Source organism: Vidua chalybeata, chromosome 6, assembly GCF_026979565.1.
Source record: "Vidua chalybeata isolate OUT-0048 chromosome 6, bVidCha1 merged haplotype, whole genome shotgun sequence".
Lineage (NCBI taxonomy): Eukaryota > Metazoa > Chordata > Aves > Passeriformes > Viduidae > Vidua > Vidua chalybeata.
The window spans coordinates 9,775,165-9,794,640 of NC_071535.1; the positions used below are offsets into that span (position 1 = coordinate 9,775,165).

Sequence of the window (19,476 nt, forward strand, 5' to 3'; positions counted from 1 at the left end):
TGGGCCGTTCTGAACTTTGCAGCATAATTTTTTAAAGACTGGTATTTTCTTCCTGTGGAAATTCTGAAGTTGTGGTTAAACCCTGCAATTCTAAGGTTACGAGTTTTGGTTTTCTGAATAGAAAATGTCAGCTTCTGAAATTTTTCTTGATACATTGCACTCTCTTGAGATTGCATAAAAAAGTGTGGTTGAAGTAATTTGGTGTAAAAATGTAAATAATTGTTGATAGAATTATGGATATATTGAAACAATATGTTCATGTTTTAAAACATACTAAATTTGGTCACACACATGGTATGAATTTTAAAGAATTTTCATCATTTGTGTCTCTATCCTAATTTTGTAGGTTCTGTTAGTTTTGAAATGCAAAAGGAGTGAGCCTTGCTAATACTTTGCATTTCATTCAAAGTAATAGTCACTTACTTATCTGTACTTTTCTTCACTTGTACAGACTGTTTTTCACAGATCCTTACTCTGAATGAGCCCAATATATCAGAATTTTCACCATCTCTGAATGTTATCTTAGTGACCCTTTATCTAAGGGTTCTCATATGGTCTTGTCTTGTGCTAGGTCAATAATGTGATCCAGCAGTTTAAGCTGCCAAGGCAGTTATGCTGAAAATATTAGGAAAGGAAAGCAGCTTCAGATTCTCCTACTGCCTAAATTCCTGCTTGCACACGTGTTACCGTGTGCCTTACCGGGACTGTGTGCCAGTGCTACCAAACATCTGAACAGAGAGGAGTTAAATGTAGGATAAGGGCTCTTATTTTCTCTTGTTTGTTTTGTCTTTTAGTGTTCTCATTTCCATCCACTTTTCCACTTTTTACTTTTTCTGCCCCTCTGCATGGTCTGTGTCTCTCCTTTCTGCTCTGATGTTCCTCACTCTTTCACAGGTGCCCATCATTCTTCCTCTGAGGACTTGGGAGGAGCCTTTAACCTTCCTCTGATAAGTGGGGGTTTAGGTTGTCTGGTCAGAATGCCCTGATACGCAACACATTCATGGAACATTTTCTGTTCTGCAGGTTGGGAATCCACGTGTTGAGCTCACTCTTTCTGAACTGCAAGATATGGCTGCCCGACAACAGCAACAGATTGAAAATCAACAGCAAATGTTGGTTGCTAAGGTAATAATTATATACAGACCCATTTTTTTCAATATTGCAAGCATTAGTTTCGTGGATAGAGAAAAACACACTTAGTCATTTCAGTTGAGCTCAAGAAATAGCTTGAGAAATCCATCATTTTACCAGAATAATCTTAGCCTAGGCAGTGCACAGTCTTCTGGCATAAATACTGCTAGAACTGCCTATGTAATGTGTCATTATAAAAATATTGCTAGGGTTTGTTTATCTCTCTTGTGTGGCCCCCTTCATGATCTGTAGCAGAACAGGCTTGACTCTGTGCTCATCTTTAGTGGCTCATTCAGTAGACTAATAGTGGGGTGAGGTAAGAATATGCCAAATTCATAAAAATTTATGTATTGCATTTCCCAGTCTCAGAGACAGAAGAATCTAAGTCTGCAAGAGTGGGGAGGGGGTTTAATGGTTTTGACATTTTTGTTGATGTTGTTTGAAGTATTACGCAGCATGCCTTTGATGCTTGGAGTACCTAAGAGTCAACCTACTGATTCTTTTGTTCTTTCTTGATGGAAATAATACTAAAAAATATATTTTTCCTTGTGTGGCCAGCAGAAGAACTATTATTTAGAAATTGAACATTTTCTTACAGCAGGTCATCTTGCTTAAAATGGTCTGTTGGACATACTTTGTCATCTTTAGGAAGCTGGGTAACAGATCTGGAAATTTATTTTGCCAACAGCAAGAAAACTGTTAATAGTGCCAGAGGAAGTGTCACAGATGTATTTGAATGAGTGTTCAGACTAGAGCTGTATTTGCATATATATGTAAATATGTTATTTTTTTGTCTAAAAAAACCCTTGAATCTCTGCTCTAAAACAGATTTGTTAATTGATGTTAATGACTTTTTTCTAGGGCTGGTACATATTTCAATGAACTACAACATTTTCTGATTTGTGGAAGTAGAAAACCTGATCAAAATGATAGGGTTTTCTAAGTTAATGTGTTTGGGTTTTTTTTAAATAAATGAGAAACAGATTTGTCTTGTTTAAAACCTTCTTTTGTCAGGAACAACGTTTGCGTTATCTGAAGCAGCAAGAACGTCGCCAGCAGCAGTCTGTTTCTGAGAGTGAAAAGCTCCAAAAACTTAAAGAACGTGTTGAAACCCAAGAGACAAAGCTGAAAAAAATCCGTGCCATGAGAGGACAAGTGGACTACAGCAAGATGATGAATGGCAATTTGTGTATGTGGAATTCTTAATTTATTTACTGTTCACTGCATGACTAACAAATAATATATTTTAAGTCACTGTAGCATTGAAGCAGGTTTTCAGGTACAACATTTTTTGTTTTATGGAGGTTCTGTGTTTCCGTGGCATTTGTATGCAACAGAACTTCTGGTTAGTTTTATGTAGTCAAACACAGTCAGAATAAATCTATTCTCCAACCATTAGGAAATCTTATTATTATTAGCAAATTTGCAGTACAAATATTTTATATGTATTTTAGATGTAAAGCTAGCGTGGTGTGTTTATTAGTACTTGTAGAATTAAAAAATTAACTTCTGCTTTATTTAATTGGTTTTTGTTATTTTTGTCTTGTTAATTTTAGCAACTGAAATTGAGCATATAAGTGCCATGTTCCAGGAAAAGCAGCAGGAACTGCAGGCTGCAGTGTTAAAAGTGGATCAACTCACTCAGCAACTGGAGGATTTAAGGAAAGGGAAACTGAATGGATTTCAGTCTTACAATGGACAAATGACAGGGCCTGCAGCAGTAGAATTAAAAAAGTTGTATCAAGAGCTACAGGTAAGTAACAAAAACATTCTATTTGAATTACAACTGTAGATTTTAAAAGTTTTATTACTGCTCTTATGAGTGGCAATTTGTTTCTGTTACACCTTATGAAAGCAATATGTTGGAATGCTGTTAATGTGTGAGGTTGTAGTTGGCATACAGCCTTTTTTCAGAAAGAACTTCATTAGCTTTAAAAACTATTTTGTTTCTTATACACATAATGATGCAACGTGTGCAAGTGTTTTGAAGGGAGTTTCTCAGGCTCTAATACTGAAATACTGCAAGTCCACGTAATTTATTATTTGTTTTAATCTCTCTCAAAAAATTTTTGAGAAACTAATTTTGGTACTTTGCTATTTTGCACTGATCTGGGTATAGCAAGCTCACTTACATGTCATCTTAATTTGGAGACATGACTGTAATTTTAAAAGCATATTATAAAAATATAGCTAAAATGTCTGATATGAATAAACAAAATATACAGGAATTAAATAATACATTTTAATAGAGTACTTAAAAATGCAAGCTGCACTATATTCCCTGCACTAGATAGTGCAACATAATTGTGGTATATTCACACAGTATTCCCTGCATCAATATTGTATATCTCCTGCAAGAAGATTATTACATCTGTAGTGAAGTATCCAGTTTACATTGAAATTTTGTCAAATTGTGTGCTAATGTATCAGGACTTCGAAGGCTTTTTTTATTTACTCTTGTGCTTTATTGTAATCAAAGTAACAGCTCTAATATATTTAATATTTTAAAATTAATTTAAATTTCAAAATTAGTCTCATTTATTTAGATTAGCAAATACAGCATAGAAATTAATCAATCCTGTTTTCATGCATTAGGAGTAAGTGTTCTTTTTTTTCTTCTTTTTACCCCTTCTGCATTTATATCTGCCTTTTGAGTCTTTTCTAAGTGCAGTGATGCTCAATAGATGAAGATTTCTCTCTTGTGCTTTGCAATGATCCCATATGTGTTTATCAAGACTTAAATTTGCCTCAGGTGTTTTTTGCTTGTAACATTACCATGAAAATTGGAACAGTGAGACAATGTCTGAGTTATTGAAGGTGTGAAAAAATGCCAACAGCAAAGTAAGAGAAATAATTATAAAGAGTGTCATGGTTGATTTAAACCATAAAAGTAATCCACCTCATAACGTACTGGAAAACTGCTGTGAAGGTTTCAGTTTAATCCCCATGCAGAGAGGAAAATCTGTGCAGAGCCCCTGCACTAGCAGTTCAGTTAACACCCCTTCCAGACATCACAAAGTCTCATGTGGAACTGGAAACAGAATCAATAGCATAATTTCTGTTACAAGTTTTGTATCACTTAGTTTTCATGATAGACAAATTGTCTCGGGTAAGCATAACTTCAAACAACCATTTTCTTTGATTTAGTTCTTCACAGTACAGTTTTCTGAGATGTCTTTCTGACTTGTTCCTCAATCCATTTTCAGTAAATGGGATGCAGTCTGTATGTATTTAATAGGCATCCACTAGTTTTTTTTAGGATATTTTTTCACTAAGAATTGTTTATGATTGCAAATGCTAACTTGACAGGATGTGTGGAAGCATAGAGACACCAGAACAAGTTGTTGATCCAAATTCCTTTGGGTTTTTTAACACTGCATTAAAAACCAACTTGCCAAAAACAAGAACTGTCCTAACAAGTGGGGTTTTATCTGTTTTTTTGTTTGTTTTTGAAGATCCGTAACAGGCTTAACCAGGAGCAGAACTCCAAGCTCCAGCAGCAGAAAGAACTCCTGAACAAACGCAATATGGAGGTGGCCATGATGGACAAGAGAATCAACGAACTGCGCGAACGACTGTACAAGAAAAAAGTTGAGGCACGTCAAAAAGAAAACATTCCTGTAAGATAAACTGTTAAAAGGGCCACACTTCAGTTTATCAAGGGCCTATAAAAACTAAGTAGAATCTCCCTTTTTCTCACTCAAGTAATACAGTTACCTGTGATAAAAGTAGCAGGTCTCTTAAAACTATTTTAATGTTTCACATAGATATCCAAAAACTGTAAGACAGAATATGTTTCCTTTTATTTTTCTTTATGGCACAGACAATACTATATTAAAAATCAGAGAAGTTTATATTTCTAGGAAGGAAAGTATGACTATGCTAAGTGTTTAAAAGTATGAATGCATTAAAAAACTGGGTTTTATAAAATACTTACCTTCCAGTATGAAAAATGGATAAAAATATAAACAGTTTGATAAAGTTAAGCTTAATAGTTTCCTGGAGCTTCAAAAAGATTTTAAGAGATGAATTCTGGATTTCCATATGTATTACTACCTGGAGGTACTGTTCTAAAAAAACCCAACACATACATATTTGATCATTTAAGAAGTCATTTTAGAACCATTTTCTTGAGAAAGGCACAGTGAAAGAGACCTTACAGAGATACAGGTATCTACAAGAGATATATGTGCTGTGACTAAAAAATTTAATTTTTGAGGTATTGATTTTAAGGAACAAAATTTGTGCTTTCTACCACGTTTTTTCCTCTTTTTGTAGAAGTGTAGAGTATGGTAACTTAATTATTGAGGTGTCCTAGCTACAGTGCATGATTCTAGATAATTAAGTTTAGACGTCCCTGTTCATGCAGGAAGGTCTGGATTAAATGGGCATTCACGTTTCAATTTGTCTGATCGTTTTCAGTTGAATCGTATTAATGGAACTTCATCACCCCAGTCATCCCTGAGTGCTTCAGGAAGGGTGGCAGCAGTAGGACCTTACATCCAAGTTCCAAGTGCTGGCACTTACGCTGTACCAGTAGATCCAGTTAAGCCACAGTCTCTCACCATTGCTCCCAACTCAACACATGGAAGATCAAAATCTGGTAAGTACTTGTATGATGTTTATCAATGCATATGGTTTGAAAAGGGGCCATAAAGGAAAGGAGTAATCTTAAGAGACCCAGTGTTGGCATAATTGGTGTAGGGGAGGAGGCAAGTTTCAGATGTGTTAATACTGTTCTGTGAATTGGACATCAGTAATTCGATCTGTCGCATTTTTGCTTCTTTCCATGAATTTTTCTTAGGAAATTCAATGTTTTCTTTGAAATTTTATTGGCTGGTACATCTTCAGAAGGAGCACGTTTTCTTCACAGATTCTATCTTGTGTCTTTAATAACTTTTTCAATTAGTTTGCGTGTTTGAATATAATAATGAAATCAACTTTGTGGAAAACTGTATTATAAATAACTATTTACAGTATGTTGCTTTTTGTCAAGTAAAACAAAACTAATGAGTAAATAATAAGAATAATACTTCTCAGAAGAAGACTAAATAGGAAAATAGAATAAAACTATGAGAGGTTCTTGCTCCATCGGGGATGTGGGAATTTTTAGTCTTTGAAGCATTTCTGAAATGGAATAACCATAACATTGATGTTATTTACTTGTTTCTGCCCTATTTAGTGAAGAAGCTGCCCCTCCAGAACTCCCCACAACTTTGTGTCTAAATTGGCTCCCATGTCTCCCACCATTAATAATTCCATCTAAAATTTTCAAATAGAATTATTATTTAATTTGTGCTGGAGGGTGAAGGAAGCAGGTCATAGTTGTGCCTTAACTTCTCAGTTCCAGCAAATCTCACCTGTATGTTCATACCATAGAAAAATCTGAATTCTTAAGAAATTATAAGCTAGGAAAATATACATAATACAAATAAAAATGCACGATCCCATTGGTCTCCTAGGAGAGATCGAAAAGGGGATAAGGAATGACTAGGAGACAAAAGCTGTTGCAATATTCACATACATTCAAGTACTTAAAACTGAATATTCCAGCAAAATTTGCATCATGATTTCCAGATGGAGAGGAAGAGATGGGAGAAGACAAATCTGAACCTCTCTGTAGGGAAGAATGTCACAAATGCCCTCCCCCCACCCCCCCAAAAAAGCCCCAAGGTCAGAAATTAAACTGGCCAAACAGAACTTAAAAATAAGACTCCAGTATTTCCCATTGATATTAGTGATTTAGCAATACCTTTATCAGCTAAAAGTATTCAAGATCTGTACAAACCCTATCCCTGTGGTTTTATGGAAAAGTCTCAAGAAGATGGAATGACTTAATTGTGGGGTTGAAGGTACAGATTTGCAACAGTTTTGTTTTCAGATTCATAGATCCTTCTTCCACATAGGGAAAAGGAAAGTTCCTAACTTTTAAGTTTACCAACTAAAAACCACGATTTTGTAATATCAACCTCCCAAAATAAATGCACCCACTTCTAGACCTACCTCAAGACTTCTAATATTATAAAAGCAATTATTCTGCCTTAGGACTGACTTTGTATTTATTATTTTGAAGATACTTGAATGAAGTTCTGTAAAATAGATTCATGTTAGAAGCATATATGCTGCCAGGAAGAAAAGAAATTGAGAATTTATTTCAACTGTCATGCTTTTATTTCTCATTATCTGAGTGTTCCTGTTCTAATGTTCTCCATTGTCATTGTTATAATTTTTCCACCACTTTTTTTCTTTCTTTTTCTGTGTAACTGGATCTGCCTTGGTGTGTCCAGTAGAGACAGACTGTGGGTGTGTGAAAAAATCTCCAGACACCTGGAAGGTTTCTGATTTAGACATAATAGTGGATCCTATTCTGTCACCTCCCACTTCTCTTCAGTCTGCTGTTCACAATGTCATCCGCCTGGCACCTACTCTGTTTGACACCCAGCACTGTGAGTCTGTAGAAGATCTCTGGCTAGCTAAGAACTCAGTTTTTAATATGGTCATCTGAGCTCTTTCACACAGATGCATATTAAACAGCATCTTTAGAACTTGTGTTGTGGTCTGGCATGTAGATGATGCTGTTGAAATGTAAATTGATTAAGAAGTTGCTTTTCATCTTTGAAGGAAACAGATTTGCAGCAAATTCATCCCAGGAGTACTGAAGTAGTGTACTAGGGATGAGTTTTCTTCCCTAAAAAAACCTCAAAATTTTCTCAATGTTAGAAATTTCTGGCAATCACTAAAGTGTTTTAATATATTTTGGATTGGATAGATGTATAAAATACAGGCTTAGTTTGAGTTATTTTGTGGGAAACCTCAAGTTTCTGTTTTGCACTGACCCCAGAGTTGGGATAAAAGCTCACTTTGCCCAAGTCAATACCCAGAGTCTTGCTGCCTTCCATTGGACTTGGAGCATGCTTCAGTTGTTGTAGTAAGTAACCTGGATCCAGACCTACAAAAATTTTAGGGAAAGTCAGAGAAAATGCACAAAACCTTTTGTGTCTGTGTGTCACTGTCTTATTTATGTAAATGCACTATGGCCTGGTGAGAGCTGAAATACACTGGGAGTTACATTTACAGGCACAGGCAAGAGGGTGCATTTGGAGGGGTAGATGGAGCCAGTTGGCTGTGGGGTGGCTGAGAGCAGCAGCTGGGGTGGCCTTGCCAGGAGGGTGTTGGCAACAGATCCCCCTAGACCAGGTTGCTCAAAGCCTCATCCAGCCTGGCCTTGGACACCACCTCCAGGGATGGGACATCCACAGCTTCTTTGGACAACTTCTCTGGACAATTCACAGCAACTCTGGCCACTGACTCCCCACCCTCACAGTGTAGGTCAGAGAGAGGAGAGAGAGTCTGAATTTACTTCCAGTCTGTTACCTCAGAATCTGAGGATAAACATGCTGCTTACTATAAGTTTTTGTGTATCTGTCTTTCTAATAGAAGAGTGTTGAATTTGCAGATAAGATGTTTAACTGTGTCATATGTGTTGTTTCTGTAAGTGCTTTCCTCATAACTAAACTTACAGATCCAGATGCTTTCATGTTTAGCATGAATCAATTATAACACCTTTCACTGATCTTCAAAACAAAGGTTTCACTGAACTGTAACCTTACTGGAGGTATAGAATGTCTTGTGTATTTTGTACAGTAAGCATTAATTCAGTGCATAGTTGGAAAATTTGCCATTATTTAGGGCCTAACTGTTTAGACACCTTTTTGGACTCGCTCTTGATAACCAGATGATTAGAAAGAATAACAAACAAAACCCACAACATTTTCAGTTCTTGTATAATGCCAATATTAAAACTGGGCCTCATTACTTTACTTGCTGGCAGTTTGCAAGTGTGAAAAGTGATTTCTAGAATGTATACTGTATTCTCAGTGTAAAAATAAACAAGTGTTAATCCTGTTTTAGAGATACTCAACAAAGAGGGTAAGGCTCGTGGATAGAAAGTAGAGTGGTGATGGAAAATTCACTCATGAGAATGTTCCTATGCAGCTTATTTTGACACTATCTACTACACTAGACAGAGAATTCTAGAAATAGTCCTGCTGATTCTGTTTTCTAGAGGCTTAGAACTGAAATAGGAAACTTGGCCTATAAATATCTGATTTTCATTTGATACTGTATTACTTTGGGGTCCAGAAATCTCACTGAATCTCCACAAATGCACAATCCCCCTCCATTTTAGTTCCTATCCTGTAGTAAAGTCAATTACATGTTACACATCACCTTTACGCATCTAAGGGATGGAGGAATGATCTCCTGTCTCCTTAGAGGAAGAGAGGCCTGAAGTTTAATCATTTAAAGGCAAATCAAATCCTTAGGATCTAACATAGGATTTATTCAGTTACTATGGACCATGTCTAATTATTGGCTACTTAAACTCTTTCGCTTACTTAGAGAACTGAAACTAAATAGTCTCACACAGTTAATAAAGTAACATCAATGCATCTAGGACTTCATTAAGGATTTGTTGCTTCAGTTTATGTGCAGCTATGCATGATTTTTTGCATATGATAAAGATAAAAGCCCATGACGTGTCTTGACACTGTGAGTTAAAGTTGTCAGCTGACTTTATAAATTTATTTAATATTAAGTCTCTGGGGCAATTCTAATCGGGTGAGTATGTTGAGGAAAAACAAAAGGTGTGTTAACCACCTCTTCCAGCAAAGGAATGTGTGCTTTTGTTCCACCCTGCTGTTGAAGGGAGTTTTTACATCCTGTTATGGGTGAATGAATCTGGTAACCATAGTTTAAATTTGGAGTAAGTCCACTCAGGGCTTACATAGACTTAATATTTACTGTAGTTTGACTTTGTCTCTGGATAGTACCCAAAGAATTGTGTTGATGAAGTGTTTCTGTACGGATTGTTACTCTGAATTTGTTAGCCTTTTAATAGCAGAATATGCAACACTCAAGCCAAAATTTTAATCACATTTTTTTCTGTAGAAGTTTTCAGGGTAATTTGAATGTTAAAGGGTCGTGAACAGCACATTCTATGCAGTGATTTGGCTTTCAGTATTGATTTCTGAATCAAATATTATAATGATTTCTCTGACTTCTAGAATAAAACTAATCCCACTATAATCTAAGCTATTTTATTTCACATGTTATTTTGCTTGTTTGCAATGATAGTATGGATTATCTTAAATCTAGTATTTTTGTCTGTTTTCAAGCTAATGATGGAAATTGGCCGATACTTAAACAGAGCTCAGCCCCTGTGGTAAAACCCCCTCAGATCTCCAACACAGACTGGAAAGAATCAAGCATGGATACTGCTTTAAAACAAGGAACTATATCCAGCCAGCCTTTGCCAACTTCAGTATTAGGAAGTACTGATAAGCTGGTGGGTTTCATCTGTGATATGTTTATAGATCTGCTTTGCTGAAATTATGAACCTTTGGCTTTCATAGCTGAACTCACTTCAGTTAGATACACATTCCATTTCCCTGCTACTGTTTATTTAAAAAGTCATAAAGAAAATTATCTTTGTATTTCTTCTGTTCCTTTCTATTCTTATCACATTAAAATGTGTGGGTTTGTTTCAACTTCAGTACTTTGTATTCCTTCCTGTTTTTTACATATCTAGTCTCCCCTTTTCCCTCTTTGCTTCTCATAATCCTCTCCCCCTCCTTCATATTTTTCCAATTCATATCTTTGTTAGTCTTTTTATTTTGTATAGATTATTACTTTGTCAGCATACTTTTTTTCTCACAAAAATCTCATAAAAGTCATTAAATCCATCCTTAAGTGAGACTACTAGTGGTATCTGTCTTCACTGTTGTGCTAGTACTTTATGAATTCTTTAGGACTACAATCTTTAAAGAATAAGGACTTGGTCTTTAAGTTGTTTTGGTAACCTCTGACAGTATGTGTTGTCAGGATCAGCTAGACACTGAGATCTGGAACCTAGAACAAGTTAATCAGGCTTTGCATGTATGTAAATAGTTTTTAATTGGTAGGAATGTGTTACAGCTGAAAGTACCTTTCAACAGTGGCCTTTGTCTGAGTTATGATGACATCCTCAGATAAACTTGAGGTAGAATGATATCTAGTGATAAAGGAACATAAATTGTTTATGTTGACTCCTTTTCCGTCCCACAAGATTGCTACTATGGTATGTTGAAAAAGGAATGTTCTTGCTCAGATGTACTTTATTTAATTAAATGATATATATTATTTATTGTTCTTACACAGGGTCTTGACCTGGGGAAGGTGCCACCAACAGTTCCTGGTGTAAGCAAGCAGTTGCCTCAGAACTATGGGACCTATCCAAGCCCAGTTCCCTTAGGAACAGGTTCTACAAACTCTCTAGAAAGAAGGAAGGATGGCAGCCTGCCCAGACCTGGCACCAGTATAGCAAATCGGCAGAGACCGGTTCCGCTCCCGCCACCCAGCAACGTGCACCAGCCCAGCTCTTCTCAGCAGATCCAGCAGAGAATTTCTGTCCCTCCCAGCCCCACGTATCAACCCTCTGGTCCCCCCTTGTTCCCAGGAGGAGAGGGCAGGCCAGAACTGCCTTTGACTGTGGCAATCAGACCTTTTCTCGCTGATAAAGGATCCAGACCTCAGTCTCCCAGAAAAGGGCCACAGACAGTGAACTCCAGTTCCATCTACTCAGTGTATCTTCAGCAAGCAACACCACCAAAGAATTACCAACAAGCTGTGTACAATACTTTAAATAAGTCGGTAAAAGCAGGTAGAATATATTTTGCTTTTTTTTTTTAATTTGAAATACATTAAGATCTACTTGTTTGGCTTAGTTGACTTCCCATATCAGTTTGGAAAACTTGTCTAAATCTGTGAGGAAAGTAATTTTTGTGTATGCAGCATAGCAGAAAAATAATTCAATATATTTTTTTAGATTATCAATAATTGATTTACCTTTTATTTTAAAACAATATGCAATTGGAACAATAAATATAGCCTGGATACTTTATCAATACTTTGATAAATAAGTTGGAAAAACAATGTCTAAATAAGAGAGTTTTGCTCCTCTTACTGTTTCCTCATGAGAGAGGAAAAATATTCCAGATGCTACTTGTAGCTTATAATTGTAAGCATCAGCATCACCAACAGGTAAGTATTTATTTCTGTTTTGACAGCCCACAGAACAATATTTCTTTTTCTTTCTCTATTAGTATCAAAGTAGCAATTGTTTATTTATGAATATTTTATTATGTAATTTAAGAACAGCTCTTCACTGTTTTCCATCTTTCTTTTCTTCAGTTTATGGAAAGCCTGTATTACAGTCTGGTTCAACCTCTCCCTCACCCTTGCCATTCCTTCATGGCTCTTTGCCTGCCCAGTCTCCCTCACAGCCACAATCTCAGCCTCAGACTGAGGTCACTGAAAAAGATCAAGAGCTGGAAAATGCTCCACCACCCAGTGAAAACAGCAATGTGGAAAACATTCCCCGTCCTCTCAGTCCTACTAAGCTCACCCCTATTGTGCACTCACCCCTACGGTATCAGAGTGATGCTGACCTCGAGGCTCTGAGGAGAAAATTGGCCAATGCTCCGAGGCCGTTAAAGAAACGCAGCTCCATCACCGAGCCAGAGGGCCCGAGTGGACCAAATATACAAAAATTATTGTACCAGCGCTTTAATACACTGGCTGGAGGGATAGAAAGTGCTCCATTTTATCAGCCAAGCAATCCACAGGACTTCATAGGCAACTTAGCTGACGTTGATAATGGGAACGCCAGCACCAATGGCAATATTGAAGAGCCAATCCCCGTGCAACCTACAGTTCCTGTCCCTGATGAACCACCCCCTTCGTCAGATGCCAATGACAATGAGTTACCTTCTCCTGCTACCGAGGAGTTGATAAGCACTGAAACCACAAATCAAACACCTGAGACAACTGAAGACAACAACAACAACCTTTCTATAGTTCCTTCTACTGAGCAGTCACCCAGTCCCACACCAGAGGTCAGTTCTCCAGTAGAAGATGAAGCTCCTTTGCCACCTGCTCTTCCTCCTCCACTTCCTCCAGTAAGTAACAAAGCAAAAGAACAATTTTGTGAACTACAGAATTAGCTTTGTGCTTAAGCATAACTGGAACATGGTAAGCTTGTACTCAGTGGTATCTTTGCACTTGAAGTCTTATGATATTAAAAGGAAAGAAAACCAGGGGAGTTCCAGGGAGAATTCTAATGGATTAGTTTCTTTATAACTCTAGCTGCTTAATAAGAAATACACAAATACGTACTGGTTGTGTATGTATTTTTCAACTTTTTGGAGATTCTTGCTGTAGAACTAATTTTGGAATTGGAGATTTCCATTATTTTAGTGTTTTTTTTTTTTTTTTAATTTGTTCAGGCCTTCAAAGATAGCTTACCCTTACTTTCATACAAATAGTTATGTCAGTGGGAAGCTTTTTAATTTGCAGGCAAGCTGAAATGGCTGTTCTGGGGAAACTGCTCTCCTTGTACCCTCTCAGAGTAGATGGACCGGGGTTAACTCCAGCAGCAGCACAGCTGGCTTGTGATAGCAGAAATGTTGTTCTAATGGGCTTGTCACATACTTTGAATTGTTTTCAAAGTCCATCCTCCAGCTGCACTAAAATCTTCTAAATACTTGTCATTACCAAAATCTACCACATTTGGAGGGAAAAATTGATTTTATTCTTTTTTGTTGTGATATTACTCACTCTTTGAAAGCAAGGATCATCCTCACTTTTAGATTTAGGTAGGAACCGTGCATTCTTCTGAGAATTTGACTGCAGTGTGCAGAAGGCTTTGTATGGTTTTCCATGAGCATAAGGGCCAGGAGACTTCTGGGAGAATGGGATATGCTAACTGATATTATTCATAATCTAAAGGGTTTATTTTCCAAACTGAAATAGCCATCCTATATAGGACCATAAGTGAAAACAGATCCTACAGAGCTAGAGACTAAAAGCATTCTATAAAAGCTGTAGTTAATAATAGATTATTTTTTCCACAGCAAGTGACAAGGACACGTGTAAGGGATTCAGAATATTCTCAAAACACATTGAAATGTGCTTCAGATCTTGAAAATACTGCTTCTGATTACACCTGCTAAAATGTCACATAAAATAGCTTCATGTTGTGTACTTTTCGTTCCTACAACAGAACTCCCAACTTGCCAGGTCTGACCTGCAACAGAGACTCCTGCTAATTCAAGGCATTGATTCCTCTAAGTACAGACTCTGGCTTAATTGTGTGGTGCTTTCCAGGCTAAGCAAAACTTTTCAGTGTGTTAGATAATTCACCAGTAATATGCACAGCTTATATTAGATACAATTAAGATGATGATGTTTAAAACACTGACTTAAGTACTTCATGCCTTGTACTCAATATCTTTAATTAGAAGCTTTGAAACTATATTGGCTTGCTTTTTCATTTTTTAACTGCATAAAATGTAGTTATTTATCAAGCCTTTTATTTAGAGACTTAAATAGAAATGATTTCATAGCTCTAAATATCATTTAGGAAGATGAGATTCATAAATGAATCATATTTTCCACTTGTACAACCTGAAATGATCCCTCCAACCTTCATCTTTACTCAGACAAAACGTACCAACTTGAAGAAACCCAACTCAGAAAGAACAGGCCATGGTTTGAGAGTGAAGTTCAATCCCTTGGCTCTCCTCCTAGATGCTTCTTTGGAGGGTGAATTTGATCTGGTACAACGAATCATATATGAGGTAAGCTTTTAAACAATGGCAACCCCATGCAGTATTCAGGAAAAAGAAAGTGCTAAACTATTTTATGTTTTCAACAGGTTGATGATCCCAGTAAACCAAATGATGAAGGCATTACACCTTTGCATAATGCAGTGTGTGCTGGTCATCACCACATTGTGAAGTTCCTTCTTGATTTTGGTGTAAATGTAAATGCAGCAGATAGTGATGGGTGGTAAGTGTCAAGATTTTTAACCTAGTAACTGGGAGAAGCACCATTTAGATGCACATTCAAAATTTAATTGAAACCTTCAATTGTTCTGGGAACAATTTCCTTCCTCTTTATCCCCATCAAATGAGTACTCTCTAAGCTGTAGATGAACTCAAATGCAAGGTTACAGCATGTTCAGCTCCCAAGCAAGCACACTTAAACCATAAATTAGATTACGGTTGCTGGTAATTAGTGGTAGAGTTGAATTTCTTGTTGAGATGATGAAAGAATTAAACTATAAATAACAAATGACAGAAGTTACTTTGCTTAAGTTTCTTCATCATAGATACCACTACAGATGTTGGTGTTCTTGAAGAATCTCACCTTACAAGTAGCTTTAGCATTCCTGAAGTCTTTTTGGGGGGGGGAATGTGAATCCTCAACTTTGTTTTACTTTTCAGGCTTGCTTGTATTGGTAAATACTCTTTCACACCCAACAGCTTTGTAAGCTGTGAAAATTATTAGTTTTGCTATCATCTGTTTCATAATGCTTGGCTTTACTGGAGTCAGGTAAATCCTGAAATCCACCCTAGCTGCTTGACGAGTTTTAGACAATGCATACGCATACTATAAAGAAAATTTTCCTTTTAAAATAGACAGGCTGTAAATGGCAAGATGAAAGTTAGGATTCATGGAAGCTTCTTTTTTCACATGTACATTTTTTTTGCTTTATTTCAGGACACCTTTGCATTGTGCAGCTTCTTGCAATAGTGTTCATCTCTGTAAACTACTGGTTGAATCTGGGGCAGCTATTTTTGCTTCAACTATAAGTGATATAGAAACTGCTGCAGACAAGTGTGAGGAGATGGAAGAAGGTTATATTCAGTGTTCCCAGTTTTTGTATGGTAAGCTGTAACACCAGCTCTTTCCTAAGATTTATCCTGATTTGTCCCTCTGATCTGTGTGAAACATCTGCTTAGGTCCCGGACTGGATCATATGGCCCATCACGTCCCTGTGCTTTCAAAGTGCTAAAACCAGCATCACCTTTTCACTGTGATGTTGGTCTTAGTCCTTCTGGGTTTTGAATTACTTCACAGGCTCCTTCAAATGTTAAGATTTTAGAAGTTTTAATTTGGCTTCATTTCAAGGAAGTGCTTCTACAGGGAGGTTTTGACTGTAACAGTGAGTTGTCAAGTATTTTGACAGAGAGACTCCTAACTTCCAGATGCACAGGCTGTTGACTGAATTCTAATAGCAGGAACAGCCTTTTGTTTCCCATAAAATGCTGTTAAGAGTTGGTGTTTCCAAGGCATTTTGACAAGGCAGCATGTTTCTGTGTCGTGGTGCTGTGCTCTGATTTTCATCCCTATGCTGAAATTCAGAGCTGTTCTATTATCTGGGTACCTGAGATCTATACCCAAATTTCTAGCAGATCGCACAAAGAAAGAAATACACTTTATGAATAATTAATTTACAGAAGATGCTTACTTACTAAAACATGTTTTTCAAGAAAAGCACTTCAACAGAGCAGAAAAATTTTTAATTTCCATCAGAGGATTTAAGCTTCATTAAGGCTCTGTCAGATCTGACATTGTGTGAGTTCCAAAAGCCTTAAGTGTCCCTGTAGAAAGCCTGCTGTAGAAAGCAGTTTCCACTGCATGTATAATAAAAAAGAAAAACCTCATTCTCTAAACTATTCTGTAAGATTGTTTTATCATGCAGTTAAATTTCTGACAGCATTTCATCATGGAAGTGCTGAAAACTGTTCATGAAATGTTATTAACAGGAAACTAATACTGGGGCCTCGGTGTCAATAGTAAAAATCTCAGAGGGGAAAAAGAGGCTATTTTACCATCTGGTGTTGTTAACAGGAGTGCAGGAGAAGCTGGGAGTGATGAATAAAGGGGTGGTGTATGCTCTGTGGGATTATGAAGCCCAGAACAATGATGAGCTGTCATTCCACGAGGGCGATGCCATCACTATCCTGAGGCGCAAGGATGACAATGAAACGGAGTGGTGGTGGGCCCGCCTCAATGACAAGGAAGGCTATGTGCCTAAAAACCTCCTCGGGGTAAGTTCTTTCACCCTCTCCCTTCTATTTTTCACATGCACCTGAAGTAGGAACAGAAGGTGGATCTTTAGTCAGAATTCCTCTGTGCCCCATCCACAGCACTGTGAAGTAGTGTAAAGCACGTTATTCTCTCTGGCCTTTGTGCCATTATAAACAAACAGGAGAGGCTACTGTTAGGAGATTGGTGCTGGTTGTCATTAAGCAAGTTAGTATATTTAATAGAGTTTATGCTTTAATGAGACTTTTTTTCTCCTCCTTGGCTAAAATATAGAGCGCTTATGGAAAATGTGGTGGCTCTATTAGGCAGCTTGAAGCCTTGGTTCAGAAAGTTCTTTGGGAAGGTTTTTAATACCTGGCACAAGATAAAAACATAGGTGTGTGTGTGACTTTAAAACAGGAAAGGGCCTTGAAGATGACAACGGTGGGCACATTGTTTATGCTGCTCAGACAGATGGAACACTGTCAAGAGAGGCCAGGAATGTAAGGTGACTAAGTAGAGAGCTACTGAGGACAAAATGCATAAGAGAACCTTGCAGAGCAGGAAATAAGCTCTCTGGAGTGCTCAACAGGGAATTTTTGTACTTATGTAAAAGCATCCATTGTCTGTTCTGGATCTTGAGCTAAATGCACCATGTCATTTTCAGAGCAGCCATGTTGCTGCCATTGGCAGGAGTAAATCAGCCCTTTTCCTCCTGCTTGTTCTTTTTCAGGAGTGGCCTAAGAACACCCTCAAGCTTACAAAAACCCCACCCCCCCAAACACTTCATCACCGAGTTCTGCCTAATAAGTACCCCTTAGTTATAAATTATTTAAGTTGTCATTAACCTTGCAAAGCCTAATACTGTTATTCTGTTTTTTTAGTTATATCCACGAATAAAACCTCGACAGCGAACCCTTGCTTGAACTCAGTTGTACAACAGTGCAGTACCATACTGGTAACTGGAAACCTAGAACATACACTGGAGCCATCATTTTTGGTCATTTCACACAGAGAAATAAAACTATGATATTTAGTTTTAATGGTGCTTTCTCTTGTTAAATGGACAGCATCCACGATTTCCAAGATCTGCGGTTTGTAAATGAGGATTGTTTGTGTGACCCAGCACTGACGAGGAGAGCGACACCTCCGCTACCGCCAGTGTTGCGCCAGCTCTCATCTAACGCAGTGTTTTGAGTCAGAGTTCCGTGGTAGGAGCTTTCTTGTGTTCCGTGTTCAGAGGTGTCATTTGCGGAGTGCAGATGCACTGTCCAGTTTGCTCCAACCCCCCACAGCAACTGTCCCATGTCGGGATTTTGGGTATTTCTGTTCCATACCAGTGAATGTTGAGTTCTCATTACCCATCAACTCTTTGGGTTCTAGGACACAAGATCTTCACCTATTACATGCATAATTAAGTAGTAACCAAAGCTCGGTGAGGGCTAGGATTTTAGGTGGCAACACGGTAAACACTTAAATCCTAGTCTGGACAACCCCAATGAAAGCTTTACCTAGTCTTAGCATCTTGCAGTATTTGCATTTAGAATCAAGCCAGAGAACTAACAAAAACCAACAGTATTCGTACACTTCTCAAAGTCCCTACACAATATTTCACTTGGTGTTTTATTTTCTTATTATTCAGCCTACATCACCGGTGTTACCTCTACGAATGTAAAGGTTCCCCTACTAACCCCCCAAGCTCATCCAGCCTGGACACAACAGTTAGTACTGAAGTTGCAGCAGCTTAAGGGATTTGTATGTCTGCAGGGATGAAAGTGCAATAGTTGAAAAGGGTAAGAGTCTGGTAAGGGTTATACTGTGTCACCTGAAGTCTGCCTGAGTCAGTCTAGAAGAAAATATGAAGGACTGGATAGAAGTAGAGAGAGTCATGTAGATGCCAAGTCAAGGAGAAGAAAGAAACAAGGTTTAGAGAAGGATTGAAGAAAGGCAATAGCTTATTTGAGGACAGTTTCTGTGGTTCTTGGCAGCCTTCAACTGCTGCCAAGGCAAGTTATGCAATAACCTGTTCCACTACATTGTAGTTTCAAGCAAAAAAGAAAAACCCCAAAACAGGCACTTCACTGGAATTGTACATGATTTTATATACCGAAAGTATATTTTGAATTTCCCATTATAAGTTCTAGCCATATTTCTTGTAATTTTCTCCCATTTAACAGTATGCAATTTGATTAACTCTTCATGTACAAGTTCTGTGTATAATTTATATATCCATTTCTGCAGTGCTGTAACTTGCTTTTACCACAGGTCAGCATTAACTGTATATATTGTGGTGAAAAGTGAAAGGGTATTATTGTTGAAGAATTTGCTACATGAATGTGATGATTTCAAGAGCCTATGATACACTAATTCAGAGAACATGTAAATGTGCACAATAAAGTACTGCTAAGGCATGGCTGCATTCTCTACTCTCTT

At 37.5% G+C, this 19,476-nt stretch overlaps 1 protein-coding gene across 3 annotated transcripts in view; it reads left to right on the forward strand.

Annotated features, from left to right (window-relative positions):
• The window catches only part of PPP1R13B (protein phosphatase 1 regulatory subunit 13B), a 69,993-nt gene extending 50,539 nt beyond the window's left edge, over positions 1 to 19,454 (forward strand). The window contains exons 5-18 of one of the 3 annotated variants that reach the window (XM_053944665.1): positions 1,024 to 1,125; positions 2,146 to 2,320; positions 2,688 to 2,884; positions 4,587 to 4,751; positions 5,554 to 5,734; positions 7,419 to 7,577; positions 10,308 to 10,477; positions 11,329 to 11,830; positions 12,361 to 13,127; positions 14,670 to 14,807; positions 14,885 to 15,018; positions 15,733 to 15,899; positions 16,867 to 17,066; positions 17,928 to 19,454. In XM_053944665.1, coding sequence (XP_053800640.1) covers positions 1,024 to 1,125; positions 2,146 to 2,320; positions 2,688 to 2,884; positions 4,587 to 4,751; positions 5,554 to 5,734; positions 7,419 to 7,577; positions 10,308 to 10,477; positions 11,329 to 11,830; positions 12,361 to 13,127; positions 14,670 to 14,807; positions 14,885 to 15,018; positions 15,733 to 15,899; positions 16,867 to 17,066; positions 17,928 to 17,969 — 3,099 coding nt within the window. In that variant the 3' untranslated portion in view covers positions 17,970 to 19,454. The remainder of the gene's footprint in view (positions 1 to 1,023; positions 1,126 to 2,145; positions 2,321 to 2,687; positions 2,885 to 4,586; positions 4,752 to 5,553; positions 5,735 to 7,418; positions 7,578 to 10,307; positions 10,478 to 11,328; positions 11,831 to 12,360; positions 13,128 to 14,669; positions 14,808 to 14,884; positions 15,019 to 15,732; positions 15,900 to 16,866; positions 17,067 to 17,927) is intronic. The other 2 variants (XM_053944667.1, XM_053944666.1) reach the window with 2 other exon arrangements.
• Positions 19,455 to 19,476: the final 22 nt, after the last annotated feature.